Source organism: Astatotilapia calliptera, chromosome 23 (assembly GCF_900246225.1).
Source record: "Astatotilapia calliptera chromosome 23, fAstCal1.2, whole genome shotgun sequence".
Lineage (NCBI taxonomy): Eukaryota > Metazoa > Chordata > Actinopteri > Cichliformes > Cichlidae > Astatotilapia > Astatotilapia calliptera.
Genome location: NC_039323.1, coordinates 38477371 through 38493284, shown reverse-complemented (window position 1 = coordinate 38493284; position 15914 = coordinate 38477371). Strand labels below are relative to the sequence as shown.

The following is a 15914-nucleotide window of genomic DNA, read 5'->3' as shown; positions in this document are numbered from 1 at the left end:
CCCCTCACTGAGCCTGGCTCTGCTGGAGTTTGTCCTTTGCACGGTCACTAAGGGCTTGCTCATAGGGGGTCGTTTAATTGTGGAGTTCTCTCTCCATTATTGTAGGTCTTTACCTTATAATATAAAGTTGAGGCGACTGTTATGATTTGGCATTGTAGAAATAAAACTGAATTCAAATTTAGAAAATGCAAAACACAAGACGTAATCAGTCTGCATCAGTTCGCACATACATGTGTGGGCAGGTAGATGTCGTAGACGGCACCAGAGTCCACATCCACAGCGTGGAAGCCTGAACAGGAACCGTAGATGACCTTTAACCTCTGACCTTCCTCCACCGTCAAGTCAACCAGCAGAGGTTTGTGCACCAGGTCACCAAAAGACTAAAGGAAAAAAGTCAGAAGAAAGTCAGCCTGAAAGCAGTCAGCCACCTGCAGGTAGAATGACACCTGTTAGAGAACATGCTTACCTTAAAGGCCATGAACTTGTGATAAGGTTTGGGCGCCCACGCGTAGACCTCCACAGAGTTCTTCAAAGCCAGCACCAAGAATTTAATTCTCTCGTACTTCACTGGAATAACAAGTAGGTGGCGAGTTAATCATGGGTGATGGCTCCTATGGTGATCTATGTGGATATTTTTTTTAATTCTTGGACTCTGCTAGAGCAGCTTTGCATGATTCAAAATTCAAAATAAGCCTTATTTATCTTATACTGAGCCTCAGAGCAACCTCTGAGCTCTAAGCTGTTCAGCTTTAAGCCCTTTTATGCCCCCTCTCCCTTCAAGGCACCATTTCCTTTTTCCTTTACATCTGAGCTTTAGGAAACGTACCAACTTTGTAGTGGACACAGCCCTCCAGGTCGCCCACATTGACCCACCCCTGCTTCTTCTCCACCTCAGGGTCATTGTGCAAAATCTTGTTTCGAAGCCATGACAGGTAATACACTCGCAGCTTGTTCTTTTTGCCTGCAGGAGGGAGGAAACAAAAACAAAATCCATCTATCCAAAACTTTACTGATTAAAAATGAATCTGAATCGAGACTTTCTGGTTGGCACGTGTGCTCTACCTGATATGGTCACCAGGACGTTGAGTCCCTCTAGGACGTCCATCTGCTGGATGCGTCGACGGTTGATCAGAGGGTAGACCTTACCTTGACCGCTTCGGTCCAGCAGCATCAGACCGCTCTCTGTTCCCACCAGCAGATTTACTCCTGGAAGAGCAACAGGCACAAACATACGTCACTGCTGATATGTTTTTATCCATCTGTGGGGCATCACAGTAACTCCATATTTTTGAAGTTGACTCACCCCAGAGTGCCGCACACAGGATCTCAGAGTTGAACCTCTTCTTGTACTTGCGAATCTCCGGGGTGTCGCTCGGTGGACGAGTGTTGACCGGGTTGACATTAACCACAGAGCCTTTACGGGATGGGTCGGACCGCAGCTGATCTGACAGGCGCCCGTCTTGCCCAAATCCAGCTGGAAAGGGAAAGCAGAGGCAGTGCACATTAACTTTGCAGATAGCAGAGAGGAATTAGTGTTGAAGATGCATTTTTGCAGTGGGCTGTATATCCAGACTTACCCATGTTGTTGAGGGAGCTCCCGCTGGATGGAGATATCTGCAGCAGACGCGGGTCGATGAAGGGAGTGAACGAGGAGGAAGACTTGTGTTTGGACATGGAGTTGCTCTCCGACTGCGACTGGTGGAGATATCGGATATTTAGAAAACCTAGAGCTCAAAACATTCCCAATAAAATAACTTAAAATGCACCGAGCTGAAACATGAATCAAACTTGATTTGTTACAGTGATTTGTAATTCCTAAGAACGACTGTTTATTTAAACGGCAGCAGAGGCCCCTCAGGTTTGAGCTTATGAGTTATAGCTCTACCTCTGGGGTCTCGTTAAACAACATCCAGCTTAAATGCCTTCAAAACCACATTTTTACAGCACAACTGGGAACAAAGTCCCCCCACCACCCACCCCGGGAAAAAAGCCAACGAAAAAGATTAAGTGCAGTTATGTTAATTGTTTTGATGTTAGTGAAGGCACAAAATATGTCAGAGGACAAACAACATGTGCAACAAGAAGAAGAAAAAAATGTGTTGAAGGAAACATTAAGTGATCCAAACACAGGCTGCTGTGAACTGTTAGAGAGGAGAAGAAAAAAAGCTGCTCTTAATGAAGCACAGACACACAAGGATACTCCACCACCCAAGACGCAAGTTGCTTGCAAGGTAGTGCTGCTCTATAAATGGGACATTTATCTTAGAAATATTCATACAAATCCCAAGAAGCTCAGGCTTTAGTTTCCTGCATGTTATGAGCACGTTGCGCCACAAGGAGGCGCCAGTGTTAGCACAGTGTAATGCAGTGAGGTGCGGGAGGGGAAAGGAGGTTGCAGCAGCTCAGAAGATTCAAACCAGCTGAGTGAAGAGTGAGCAGAGAAGAGGAAGTGTGAAGCCAGCAGGACATGGAGGAGGAGAGGATGCAGGGCAGGCAACCCAGGAATGGACAGCTGACGTGTACAGACCGAGATGGAGGTTTGCATTTTATAGCCGTCACAATAAACCTGATACCATTTTTTTAAGCTATACAAAAAGTCTGCACATTTTTTCTACTGCCCACTCCTCAGCTGTTTGCCCTTAGTTGTGTGATGGGGACATACCTCTATGGCAGTGAGCTCGTCCAAAGAGATCTGTGGGGATACTGCAGGACTGGCATGGCTAGATGATGAGGGTAAGGAGGAGGAGGTAGTGGTGGTGGAAGAGGAGGAGGAGGAGAAGGAAGGGATGGTTGTGGAAGAGGAAGTGGAATGATGGCTCTGCTGGATAAGGTCTGGTAGGTGGTGTATGCGGCCCGGAAAGCCGTTTTTCTCTAGCGGGCCGCGACCAGGGGGTTGGGGTTGGCCGTGGCCAGCCGAGGAAGGGGAGGAAGATGAGAGAGTGACCAACCGCTTTATGTCAGCTGTGCTCTGGAAGCAAGAACAGGCACACTTGGGCTCAAGCAAGCAGGTGGGAAAGAAGGTGGAGCTGTGTGTCTGGCTGCTAGCCTGCTGCTTGGTGTAGCAACCTGACATATTAAGATTATTCATCTTCAAATGTGAAAGCCTATGAAATGGCATGATCATATGCAGGAACAACGAAGAAATTGTGGAGAATGAGTAGTTAAAACAACACTGACGCTGGACAGAGAAAATTCTAAACTACATTCCTAATCAGCACCACCAATCGGTCAAAATCAGGCACCACCGGCCCGTCCTTCTTACCTGTCTGATGACCAGTGTGCCATCCTTGGAGGGTGTGGTTGCCTGTTCGCTTTCCGAGTCTTCGACCAGCATGGTTTTAGCAGACTCCGTCTCGCCGTTACTCACTCTCCTGCGGAAGCCATGGGGATATCTGATGTCCCATAACCAGACCAGAGTTAAACCAGCAGTCATGCAGATAAGCCATGCAGCACTGATTAATAAAAGAGGCATCAGGTGTATTACCCAGCTTTGGAGTCCTCGGCCCCTGAGGTGGACTCTTCTCCTGCCTCCTGGTCCACCTCTTCCTCGTCCTCCTCGTCGGTCGTGCCCGACTCGTCACTGGAGGAGGAGTAGTCTGTGACCTTGTGAGGAGGTCGCACATCGTCGACTGCGCGCAGCTCCTTGGCGAGCGCTGTCAGGTCCTGAAAGCAGCAGCGAAGGTTTTAGACGCGCTGACAGGTCAACCTGCGAGCTCAGGTCCATTTCTCCGCTTTGGTGCAAGTTGCATTCGGCCTGAAGCAACGGCGCTAAGACCACTAAGGTGGTCCCATTTCTGGATGGCCCTGTTTGGTTCATACTAATGAATTTTTAGTTGGCTTAGATTTTTCAGCACAAAAAGAAATTGCACCAAAGAGGACAAACACTCCAAGTTTAAAAACTCCCTCCATAACAGAGGTTGCCCAGACAACGCATCAATATGATAGACTGAGCACACAAAGTGGACCCATTGTGCCTTTTGGCTGAATGATGTCATAGGGTGCACAGATACCCTCCCCCCCACCCATTATCTTCATCTAAGGCACACAGAAGCTCCACCCACCTACTGTTCAAACATCCTGCTTAGGGAGGAGCAGCCAATCAGAAGAAAGCTGGCTTTAAAAGGGAGAACAGCTAAAAGTACAAAGCTACACTGGCAGACTTCAAGACTACAAATATTGAGTCTGAAATGAGCAGACTAGGTCCACTTTAAATAAAAAGGCACAACAGGAAATCGTACTGTAGAAAGTCTGAAATCTGAATCCCTCCTTGGTTCAAGGAACTGTTTGTGTTTCTATTTCGTCTCTTTCACTTGTGGGTACAAACCTGTACCGTCTTTTTCCATCTTTTAAACAACCTTCGTGTAGTCTGACCTCTAGGAAACAGTGAAGTAAGCAGCATGTTGTATGGGGGAATGTCAGATTACTAAAGAGCCTCTTTCTGTGGCCTAAATGAGTGTTTCACCTCGTCCTCCTTAACATGTTTGTCCTCTTCATTTTCCCTCGCCCCTTTGTCATAATATAGTCGCATAAGCTTGTAAAAAGAGCAAGAAAAAGAAGGGGGGGGGGGGGTATACTTCCGTGCTTCCAAGCCACAGTTTATCCACAAACACAAACAGGTGATCGCGAGCCATTCTGACAAGTACAAGGGAACACAGGAGGGGCGTGTTTGCATTCAAATGTGGTTGCATTCAAATCTAGGAGCAGGAAGCTGCGGCGCAGGGTTAACCCTCCTTTTGTCTTGTGCATTTTTCTTGAGAGCAAGCAAAAAAAAAAAAAGTGGAGGCGTATGGAAAGGTGCCAGGGGACGGTAAAGGCAGAAATAAAATAGTGAGCCAATCTCCACAAAAGGAGCAAATGCCTTTTATCTGAAATCTTTATCGTGTAATGCCATGAGCAATGCATGAGCAATGGTGCAGGCATAGCAGAGGTGAGATTATGTAATCTCAGTTACCGGTAATAGGCTTACCACATCACCCTAAGCAAGGCACCCCACCCAAACAATCAGGAAGCATTGGATTCACGTAAGGTTCCCACACCAGGTGGTTGGATAATTGGAGCAGTGGAAAATAGAGCAAAGTGGGGAAAAACTGTTTTCACCTATTCATTTTCAAGTTTAACAGCACTCGAGTAACAGTGGACTTACAGCTGGTCGAGTGGGCCTGGCGACGTTCTTTTCATCCTGTTTCTTGGAAACGTTTTCAGGCCGCTGGAGAGGCGATCCTTCAGATTTGGAGGAAGCTTTGTGGAAATGAAAGGAAATGGCGTTAGTGAGGGGAGACCGAAGAGAGCTGGATGTGCAAAGGCGCTTTAATTGGCAAAAAAACAAACAAAAAAAAAAAAAAACTTATTTAAGCACAAGCTCAGAGGATGGCATTTGAGCCAGATTTGTATAATTATGGTAATAATCCTAATCTGCTAATAAGCAGTCGGTAGGGTTAGTGAGATGTAGCCGAGTACAGTACCAGGGGACTCACAGCGTGGCCTGAAACGGTCCCCAGGACTGGCCTGGGAGCTGGAGTTGGAGGAGCCGGACGAGCTGCCGCTGCCTGGCCGGGACTGCAGCTTCTCCACTCGATCCCACAGCGGACGCTGCTCCACGTTACTGTGACGAGGAAGAACAAGCACATGGAAACAAACCCAACTCCACTGTCAGTTTATCATGTGATATGTTAACATTTTGTCCCTACCCTCCCTGCGCTTTTCAGGATACGCTACATATATTTTTGTGATTTTGAGCGTACTTGGATTAGTGGGAGTTTACATCACCGCAAAATCAAAGCACATTTTTTTGCATTTTATATGCAAACATAAACAACTTATAAATATTAATCTGCAATATTATAAGCAGTCATAATATTATGTCTTAATAATCTGTCTATTCTACCATTTGTTTTTATTTTCTGAAACTCTCTATTCTGAGAGGCACCCCTATGTAGGGGAGGGGTTACTGTTTTGTCTTTTACAACTTTTAACAGTGTGAGCATGTGAGCAGCTCTCTTAGACCACATCCACATAATCCAAAAGTAAGACACGCCTGAGGTCTCTTTACTCACCTGCCTGCGTTCCTCTGTCCGCCCTGATTGCTGGGCTGCGAAGGCAGAGGGGACTCTCTACGTGACAGTACAGGAGACCTGGATGTTGTCCTCACCGGTACCTGGGAGACAAGTATTTGATGATCATCACAAATCAATATGTTCCTAAAAACAATCACCTAATAGGAAAACAGTGTCATCAAACAAGAGAGCTTATCCTCTGGTTCAGGCTCATGCTAATTCAGTGAGCATACATTGGGATTTGAAGCTGAAGGGGAAATCAGCCAAGAATTTAAAAACTGTCCTAGTTTGACCACTGAAACAGAGATAATCTTAGGGCGTAGCTGAACACAGCGGAGCAGAGAACAGAACACCCCCACAACACAATGAGAGCGATTTAGATTAGAGGAATGTGCGGTTTTATTTCTCATTCATGATTTTGAATATGAGCGATGGGGTAATCTGTCGGCCCAGAAATTCAAAGTTGCTCTGAAGTGAGACTAGACGCAGCAAGGCAGACGCACACAGCCAGGAGGAGGCTGAACAGCATGCTACGTAAAAGTGGATGAGAGGAAGTGAGCGATGGAGGAGAGATTTGAAGGCTGGGTGTGGGAGGAGGGGGGAGAAGGCAGCCGTCCCCCGGCACCTTACCTTGGGAGGGACCTCCTCGCTGCTGGCCTGATGTTCAAGCCTAGCCTGAGGGTGGTGGAGGGGAGGTTGGGGTTGGGGATCTGTGCGTGCAGGCGATGGGTGGTGGTGGTGGTGATGGTGGGGGTCCTGGGAGCGCAGGTGGAGTTGTGCAAAGCTAGAGGCCACACCGCCGGACTCGCTGAAGGACTGAGAGCGGGCAACCACGGGTGGAGGAGGAGGAGAGGGGGCAGCGCTGTTGCTGCTCTTTAGAGCAGCCAGGTGAGACCACTGGACCTTTTTGGGAGTCAGGAAGAGGAAGAGCAGGGGGGAGGGGGTGAAACAAGCAGACAACACAGTGAGACATGAGGGAAGATGCGTGTGGCTTTTTACATAATGTACACATGCACACAGCAGACAGCACAACACGAAACAATGACTTTTTCACTCCTACAGTCGGCGTTTTGTTTTTTTACAGGAATGAACCATTTGAAGAAAGAGGAGCCTGTGTCGGTGTGATAAATATGACGCTTCTGTTTCAAAAGTGTCATTCCAAATTACACATTACAATTTCTGAGCTTTAAAAAAGGTTCAAAGGCAGATTATGTTGCAATCAGCCTATCCCAGCTTTTCTGCTGAGTAACATACACAAGTAGTGCATTTTGCAGAAGTCTGCTGCAAGCAGAGCATCTAATTGCTTTTGCAATAAGCCACTGTCGTCAGTACTTGTTTTATATTCATGTTGTGAACCCACAATTAGATTTTTTATGTGCAAAGTCTCTTTACTGAGGAAGAGAAAAATGAAAAACAAAAAACAAAAACACTTTTCTTCACAAAAATCCTCAAAGTGAAGAAAAGCTTCTTTCAAATTTATTAAAAATAAAAAAACAAATGTAACAGATTTTTACTCCTCAGACACACAAACACGAGTTTAAGCAAAGTTAAGCTGAATTCTGCTTACAAACAAAAAACCCACAAATCTGGTCCATGTCTCCCCCCCCTTCCCCCCCAAAGATTGCAAAGTGCAGCAGATTTACTGAAGAGGTTACGGCTGCTATATGGCTGTTATTCTCCTCTAAGTTAGTGTTGATTCGACAGAAATTGAACTGTCAGCGTGTGCTGGAGTTTTTTTAAACCCTCACTCTGAAAAGGTGATGAGGCTAAGTGTCTCACTCCCAAGTGTCTTAGCCACAGAGTCCAAGGTTGGTCATGCAGTTTTGCAGCCGTTATGATAAATTGGAGTTCAGTTTTTTCCCCCCCCACTCTTCTCAAGTGGAAATATCAAAGAGTTCAGGAGGTTAAGTGGCAAAACTGTCCCATTTCTCTGTTGATCTGTTCTTGAATTGTTCTGTGATTGTGAGCTTAGTCTGTAAAAGGTACATATTCTCCCACAAATACCACTACACCCATCTCTGTATGGGCATTCTTGTAGGAAAAAGATGACGCCATAGAGCGGCCCAAGAGAAATCATGAATATGTTCAGTATATTCAGCAAAAAGGCTGCGCTGAGCGTGCAAAAAGGATTTCAGGAAGGTAAATTATAGCTCTATTTGCTCATTTGAAAGAAAAACATAAAACAAAGGCGAGAAATAAAATGATTGGCTTTTTAGCACTGGCGGAGGCAGTGATTGATGAACTCATTCACTATATCAGGAGCCTGTCATGTTTTTTTAAAACTACTCAGACTGCTGACTGAAGTGCTTATGACTTATTGTGAGTCTCAACAGTAGGACAAAAATAATACCCAGGGAAATCAAAAAAGGTGAACAGTCTAAAGCCACAGTTCAAACACACATTCTGCCCAGCCTCACCTTCTCCTATTTTTTATTTTATTTTTTTCTTTATTTGAAGTGGGCTAAATGTCTGAGAAAACTGACACAAATCCAGTGCAGCGACAGAATGAAGGAGGAGGAGGAAAAGGCTAGGGAGCAGCAGAGGAAGGAGTTACCTGAGGCTCCATGGGTCGGTGCATGGCAGATGCGTCGGACGAAGAGCCGCCGTTGGAGAACGGTTCAGAGGAGCGGGGAGGCAGAGGGGGCTGCTTGGGAGGAGGGGCGGCCTGAGGGGAGCCCTGAATGTTCTTACGGTAGCGCTCGTCGGCCTGAGATGGAGGAATTGTAGAGGGTGGGGGGAAAAAAGGGATGAGTATCAGGGAAAAATTGATCTTGTGGTCTCTTGGGAAACTTTTACATTTAACCAACAACGATCAGCAACATACAGCTGGTGACAACGATATTAAACATGCTTGAAGCCAACTGTGGGCAGCCATACAGACACAGATACATGTGCAGACGTAGGAGGAGAGGGACTCTTTCAAACATCCCAGGATTTAAGTATGCAGTGGGGGGAAAAGATCGCAGTTAATGACGCAGGCCGGAGACACTGCTTCGGTGCCCCTGCGTGTTAGTTTGGGCCTCAGTCATCCACATGCAGTGGCCCAGTCCACACACAGAGTCGACACAGCCACACTGAAGAATTTATCAGACTGGATGTCAAAAGACAAAGAGGAATCCCTGAAAGCTTCTTTATTCTAACTCTCCTAGACCTTAAATATATTTCTCTCTCGTTCAGCCAGCTCGAAATTTAAATTAAGATGACAATGTCCTGATGGATGACGAGCAACAGTGCAAGTGAGAGGAAGAGCAAAGAGACAGCGGAGGAGAGCAGGTTGTTTTATTCAGGACACAAAAAGGTCGGTTGTGAGCCTGTGGTTCTCCCTGGACCCCCTACTTCTTTCCTTCAAAAGGATGACTGTCTGAGAGCGCCGGCACTGTAACATGTTAGTTGTTGCTTTGGACCAGAACACCCACAACAGGCAAGTACGTGGGGAGGAAAACAATCCTTTATCATCATAACCACTGAGGCTGTGTGAAAGCAAGCAAGAAGAGGAAGGTGGAAAGAACAGGCAGAGCCGAGGAGGAGGTTCACCTCTCTGATAGGCTGAGGAGGTTGACTGACAGGCTCGCTGTCGGGCTCCGAGCTTTCTGTCTGAGGAGGGTTAGAGTCAGAGGGGGTTTCAGTCTGAAGGGAGCTGGGGGAGTTTGAGACCCGGCTCAAACTCTCATCAGTCCTCTCCTGCCCTGTTGCCTGGGATTTACTGCTGTCTGCAGGGATCGTCTGAGGGGCTCTGGAGGATTCACAGGCGCCCCTCGCTACAGAGACGGCAGAGTTGAGGACCTGAGCTTGTGGGAGTGTGGCGAGGGCTCTGTCAGGGGGCAGAGTGGCAGCCTGTGGCGGCTTACTATGGTCTGATGGGAGTTTTGTTTTGTCGCCAGGTTGCTGCTTGGAGTCGTGCTGCAGGGACAGCAGGTACGCCTGCTCCTGCTGCAGGCGCTTGTGGAGACGCTCGGCTTTGCGCTGCTCCTCGAGCTCCCGCCACTTGAACTCCTGTCGCAGAGCGTAGGGTTGGTTCAGGGTGGAGAGAAGAGGCAGCGGCCATGTTTGGCCCAACAAGTCTTTACAGAGGCAGACTATGATGGTGATCGTCGTCTCTTTAATCTTTCTTTTGACTCTTAGTCATGTTTGACTTGTGCTGTGCACACAAAACAAACTTGTCTCTTCGAATCATAATTACTATTAAACACGTGAAAGAACAATTTCTTCACATTTCTCTGCAGTGTAAACGACTCAAACACCTATTTAAAAATAAAGCCGCGCTGTGGAGCATTTCCTGATGACATCCACATGTCCGTCCATCATGCATCTGTGTGTTTCAAGGGTGGAGAAGGGCGGGGTGGGTGGGGCAAAAGAGCAAAACCCCACTCCCTACCTGGAGACACTCATACGCTTTGACATATTTAGCTATACCACTGATCCACTGCCATTCCTTACAGTTTTTACATCACCCATTCACGATGTGCAGAGGACAGACTTGCAAAAAGCTTAGAATGTCTTCCAATTTAAAACAAAATATCCTTAAAGTTAAAAAGTCACATTTGTTATTGATAAATGATGAACAATCGTATGCAAATACTGTAAAAGTTAAAATCTAAAATATTTTTCCTGTTTGTTTTTTAACCTTTTTTTATCATAGTGAGCTAGAATAACTGAACTTCTTTTAGCTGCTCTCTTTCCAGGTCACCACAGTGGATCATCTGCCTCCCCCCCCGTCTCCAATGCATACCTCCACCTGGTCCCTACTCTCACTACATCATCGCATCTGCAAACATTACAGTCCAAGACATCACCATCACTAAATATGAAAGTGATCAGGGTTGATTCCTGGTGTAAGTGGGCTACAATGACTCAACAGCACCTTTAAATGAAAGGAAGAAAGGAGAGGAAAACAAAAATCCGGACCCTATTCACCTTTGGCTCCGCCTTACTGTCCTGGTCAAACTTCAGTACATATAATATCCAAGCAACTCAATGCCTAACTCCTGAGAATTTCATGCATTTAAAAAAAAAAAAAAAAGTCAGTAAAATGCATTAAATCAAAAGCTGTAATCCTGGAGATATAAATAGATTTATAAGTCATTTTCATATCTTGGAGGTTATGGAGGTGAAAGGACATTGTGATATAATAAGAAGGCTGAGTGTTTGTGTGCGACTGACCAGCAGCATGGCCTGCTCACGGAGCAGCTGCTCCTGGAGCATCTCGAGGTGTCTCTGCTCCTCTTCCAGCTGGCGCCTGATGTACTCCTGTCAGCAGGAAAGAAAACCCATCAAGGCTGCGCATGTCTCTTTAAATAAGCACCAAGCACAACCCTAAAAATCCATCTTAAAACAGATAAGAGGGATGTTTTGGCTTTGCTGCGCTACGATAAACACATCAAGTAACCCCTGAGCTTCATGTCTTCATTTTACAGAACCAACACACCAATTCACTTTGTGTTTCGCTGGCTTTAACTGCAGTAAAAGTAATTTCAGAAACAGACCTGCTCACGATCGTTCCTTCTCTTCTCGTCCTGCCGGCGTTCCTCCTCCTCTTTACGTCTACGATCCATCTCCTCCATACGCCTCTTTTCTTCTTGCTCGCGACGACGCTGCTCGCGCTCCTGTTGCCTCCTCATCTCCCGTTCGCGTCGCTGTTGCTGTGGGGGTATTTGGGGGGGGGGCAAATAAATTAAAAACAGGGTAAAAACTTCCCGAAAAACAGCACAACAAACGACACAACGAGTCGAAACAAAACCCTACCTCCTCTAACCGCCTTCTCTGCTCCTTCTGTTGCTCGATACGTTTCTGCCTCTCTGCCAGTAGTTGGCGCTTGTACTCCTCTTGCTCCCGGAGTTGCTGCTCCTGGAGGAGCTGCTGGTGACGGAGCGCCTCCGACCTCTCCTTGTTCTCCTGCTGCAGGCGGATGAAGTCACGCCGTAGAGTAGATTCACCTGGCACGTTGACAATTGAGCTGTATCGGTGTAAGAAAGAGACAAAAGGTTGGAGCTTTGTGAAACGCCTCCACCTGAGCAGGTGCACTTGTTTCCTTTCAGGGAAATGCTACAGGTGTAGAACATACCTGGGCTCTCCTTCTTGCTCAGGAGGATCCTCTTCCTCCTCCTCACTGCCACTGTACTCATATTCCGTCTCATCTGCACAAGGACAAAAACCAGTCACTCACAGCTTATGCATCCTACACTTTTCCAGCCTTTCATGATAATCGAGAAGCACACGCACCTTTCTCGCCCCTCTTTTTCTTCGTCCGGTCGATGTGGTCTTTGAGCTGTATGCGGACCTGCCGCTCGTTGGGCTGGTCTCGGATGAAGGGGTGCTTCAGCAGCTGCTCTGTTGGTGGGCGCTGCGTGTAATTCTTCACGAGGCAGCTCTCGATGAAACTGAAGAACTTTTTGGACCTGTGAGCGAGTTGGGGGAGAGAAACAACACAAGGCTGAGAGAGCGAATCAGAAACAGAAGTATTTCAGCCATGCAACGAGAAAGTGAAGCAGACATTTTTGCAAACGCCCCACGACTCCTAACAGCGCTCCCTCCCCTTCACCAGACACTCGCCAGCGCAACAAAAACTGAGGTTTATGCACACAGACGAGCAGCATCGAACCTTTCATTACATATACTCCACGAAAACTGAAAAACGCTACACGCTGGAGTGAAATTATTATCACAACTGCACCTGCTGCCGAGCACCGTCAGATTCACTTGCGACAGCAGCAAATCAAACCGATATTTTATGAAACAGGGGTGGAGTATAAAATAAAACAGCGATTTGTGTTTGAAGACAAATGTAAAACGAGAGCCAGTTCATTAGAGCGTTCGAGCTCTGAGATGTTTCTGCAGTGCAGTCCAGAGCAGCGATCCAGTGTGTTTGTGCGAGTGCCAGGAGAGCCTGAGCCTGCCAGAGCAGGTGTACCACAGATGTTCGAGTCAGCAGCAGAGCACTAAGGGAAAGCTGAGCTCTTAGATTTAAGTCTCTGTAGCTGCCTGGGCTAAGGTCTGACATAAAACAAAATGCACATAAAAAGAACAGAAGGAAATCTGTGCATAAAATATCTCAGAGTAAATGTGTCAGGATTTTGCAGGGTAGCGAGGCGATTATATAGGACAGATACGTAAACAGTAAAAACGTCCTTTCCGGGTGGTGCTCACCATTTTTTAGATTTCAGCCGAGGAGGAGGATTTCTTGGAATGAGGAAGAGTGCACGCATGGGGTGCATGTCGCAAAGAGCTGAAAGAAGCGGTGCAAAAAAGTTAAAGATTCAAGAGGATTAAAAGATCAAGAAAAAACAAATGATAAGAGAAACAGGCACTCACGGGGCGCTCCTTCAGCCATTTCAATAGCTGTGATACCGCAGGACCACAGATCACTCTGCGAGAGAAGAAAACGCCCAATAAGAAAGCCATTCACAAGAATAATGCGCCTCCGCGGTTACAGGAAGTCAGGTTTTGAACGCTCGACACGTTGGGGAATCTTACTCGGTAATCATATGTTGCATCTGGGTTCTCGTCACAAGCGATGACTTCTGGGGCCATCCAGTAAGGTGTCCCAATGAAGGTGTTTCTCCTTCCAACTGTCCGATCCAGCTGAGCACTCACGCCAAAATCCACTGGAGAGATAAGGAGCGGAGACAGTCAGTTAAACGCTGTACGATCATCTTCAAAGACTCGATTTCAAGAAAGAGAAACGGGCCGCTGGAAAATAGCTTTCAGCCTTCTTACACACAAGCATAATCTTTTCAATGGTAGATGTAGCTATTACTGGCTAGCTTGGTTAGCAAGCTGCATCTGTAATTCACCGTAGCTGGCAAAATCTAGACTTAAAACAAAATGTGCAAACTTGACAACTTAAACTGTTTTAAGCACCACTGAATGGGAACCATTAACTATAGATACATTTAAATCTTACTGGAATTCATGATATTGAGCTATATTAAAATCTACACCACTGGTTAAAATTGTCTTTGGCACCGTTCAGTACACATGTTTATAACTACTATAAAGTTTGGTATTTTAACATGCCCGTTTATAAAAATTGATTCTTTTGCCTGCCTCAAGTGGCCACCTGAGAAACTAGTTCGTCCGAAACTGTGGAGGTGGGCACTTTATAGATGTTTTAGAGTCTTGTGTTGCATGGCAAGAACAAGTGAGAATCTCTAAGTTAAAGTTGACACTGACATTTATTGGATCAAAAGGTATCAAAGATATGAAAACTCAGTCACTCACCTAGTTTAACTTCAGCATTCTCCGTCAATAACACGTTCTGGCCTTTGATGTCACGGTGGATGACGTGGTGGGCGTGTAAGTGGGCGAGACCCTGAGGAGGGTAGAGGAGATGCAATATTAGTGAAAGAAGGTAGAGAAGAGAAATGAGGAGAAGAGAGGGGAAAAAAGAGGGCGGGGGAATGTGCTCACTCTGAGGATCTCTCTGGAGATGTAGGCAATCCAGTCTTCCTTCAGCTGGTTCCCCTTTGTGTTCTTCACTAGGTCTGTGATGGAACCAGCACCACAGAACTCCATCACCAACTGCAAAACAGACAAAGTCAATGAAAAAAAATATATATTAAAATTAAAATACGCCTAGTTCTGGAAAGTTAATAAAAAAGGAAGGCTAGTAAAAGAAGTGAGCATCAGCGCTACAGTCTTTAGATTTTTTTTTTTTTTTTTTTTTTTTTTAAATGTCTTCACTGGATTTGAGGGGCTTACCCATAGCTGGTCATCGTGTCCCGGAGGGCTCTTCTTAATGAAAGCACCATAGTAGGTGGCTATGTTTCTGTGGTGGGAATACTTCTTCAGCATATTGATCTCCAGTTTAATTTCCTCTTCTTCATCCTAGACAAGCAAACAAACACAGGTGCACATTAAAAGAGGGCGTTTGGCCTTGCCCCAAAAAAATCTTTACGATGTGGCGTGTAGGCTCCTTTTAACCATAACCTGACCTCGAGTAACGTTTCATTTCACAAATAAATCAATTCACTTCCACACTTTGTGTCACAGCAAGTGTCGAGACGCGTGACAGCTCCCTGGTGCAACATCGCTGCAGCCTTTTCATGCAGCACGAGCGAGGAATGAGTCCTTTGTTTATGGATTACTGTTGCATGAATGATTTGCATTGTACGTTAGACACATCAGATAAACCTACAACAACAACCAGCGGCTATTATCCACAGAGCTGGAAAGAAAGCTCTGCCATGAACCTTCACCTGGAGAAAAAAAATAAATTATTACTTAATGGGTGTAGGATTACTTAAGGGAAGAGCAGGAACAGGAAATGGGCGCCTTTAAAATTTAAACGTAACCTAAAGGGAACTCTGAGGGATTAACGCGAAAGAGCTAAATCAAACTAGCAGATGTAGTGATCACGCAGCGTTTAATCTCTGCTGCAAACGACCTTTAGTTGCAGATAGCGGGAGCAAACCTGCCGCCATCGCTTCTTCACAAAAAGGTCAGAACTAGCTGCAGTGCAAACTCCCCACTTGCACCCTGTAGCAACTTGACACAGATTAACAGTGATGCACTAATTGAACACATGCATAGATCAGCCTGCAAGTGGTTTGCTTTATGGTTACATGGCCTATTATTTACAAAGTAGAGTGAGAGGAGTGGGGGGACAAGAGTACAAAGGTGGGGGTGGTTGCACAAAATTACCACTGCATAATGCAGTGTGTGCACGCTTCAGATATTTGTATATCCTGTCATTTCCATTATTAGCATTCTGCACCAAAATGTGTTACAGCCGATTTAAAGGTGATGCTGTGTGTGCATGTTACTACGCTGGATGGTGTGAGTGCATCGCACACAGCAAAATGGCAGTTGGCCGTCTTTACAGGCAGCCACGCTGCTGCTGCATGACTCGTTTGAGTTGACGTA

At 46.1% G+C, this 15914-nt stretch overlaps 1 protein-coding gene across 13 annotated transcripts in view; it reads right to left on the bottom strand.

Moving 5' to 3' along the window:
- The window catches only part of LOC113015812 (mitogen-activated protein kinase kinase kinase kinase 4-like), a 35730-nt gene that overhangs the window by 3429 nt on the left and 16387 nt on the right, over positions 1 to 15914 (bottom strand). Inside the window, exons 4-29 of one of the 13 annotated variants that reach the window (XM_026158137.1) lie at positions 14751 to 14876; positions 14460 to 14570; positions 14271 to 14361; positions 13524 to 13654; positions 13362 to 13416; positions 13197 to 13275; positions 12273 to 12448; positions 12115 to 12187; positions 11796 to 12006; positions 11537 to 11692; positions 11214 to 11300; positions 9588 to 10046; positions 8608 to 8760; positions 6684 to 6956; positions 6054 to 6154; positions 5463 to 5602; positions 5144 to 5238; positions 3485 to 3663; positions 3263 to 3392; positions 2663 to 2968; positions 1578 to 1695; positions 1304 to 1474; positions 1063 to 1206; positions 827 to 961; positions 467 to 567; positions 231 to 380 (exon numbers count right to left, since the gene is read on the bottom strand). In XM_026158137.1, coding sequence (XP_026013922.1) covers positions 231 to 380; positions 467 to 567; positions 827 to 961; positions 1063 to 1206; positions 1304 to 1474; positions 1578 to 1695; positions 2663 to 2968; positions 3263 to 3392; positions 3485 to 3663; positions 5144 to 5238; positions 5463 to 5602; positions 6054 to 6154; positions 6684 to 6956; positions 8608 to 8760; positions 9588 to 10046; positions 11214 to 11300; positions 11537 to 11692; positions 11796 to 12006; positions 12115 to 12187; positions 12273 to 12448; positions 13197 to 13275; positions 13362 to 13416; positions 13524 to 13654; positions 14271 to 14361; positions 14460 to 14570; positions 14751 to 14876 — 3951 coding nt within the window. The remainder of the gene's footprint in view (positions 1 to 230; positions 381 to 466; positions 568 to 826; positions 962 to 1062; positions 1207 to 1303; positions 1475 to 1577; positions 1696 to 2662; positions 2969 to 3262; positions 3393 to 3484; positions 3664 to 5143; positions 5239 to 5462; positions 5603 to 6053; positions 6155 to 6683; positions 6957 to 8607; positions 8761 to 9587; positions 10047 to 11213; positions 11301 to 11536; positions 11693 to 11795; positions 12007 to 12114; positions 12188 to 12272; positions 12449 to 13196; positions 13276 to 13361; positions 13417 to 13523; positions 13655 to 14270; positions 14362 to 14459; positions 14571 to 14750; positions 14877 to 15914) is intronic. The other 12 variants (XM_026158139.1, XM_026158138.1, XM_026158140.1 and 9 more) reach the window with 12 other exon arrangements.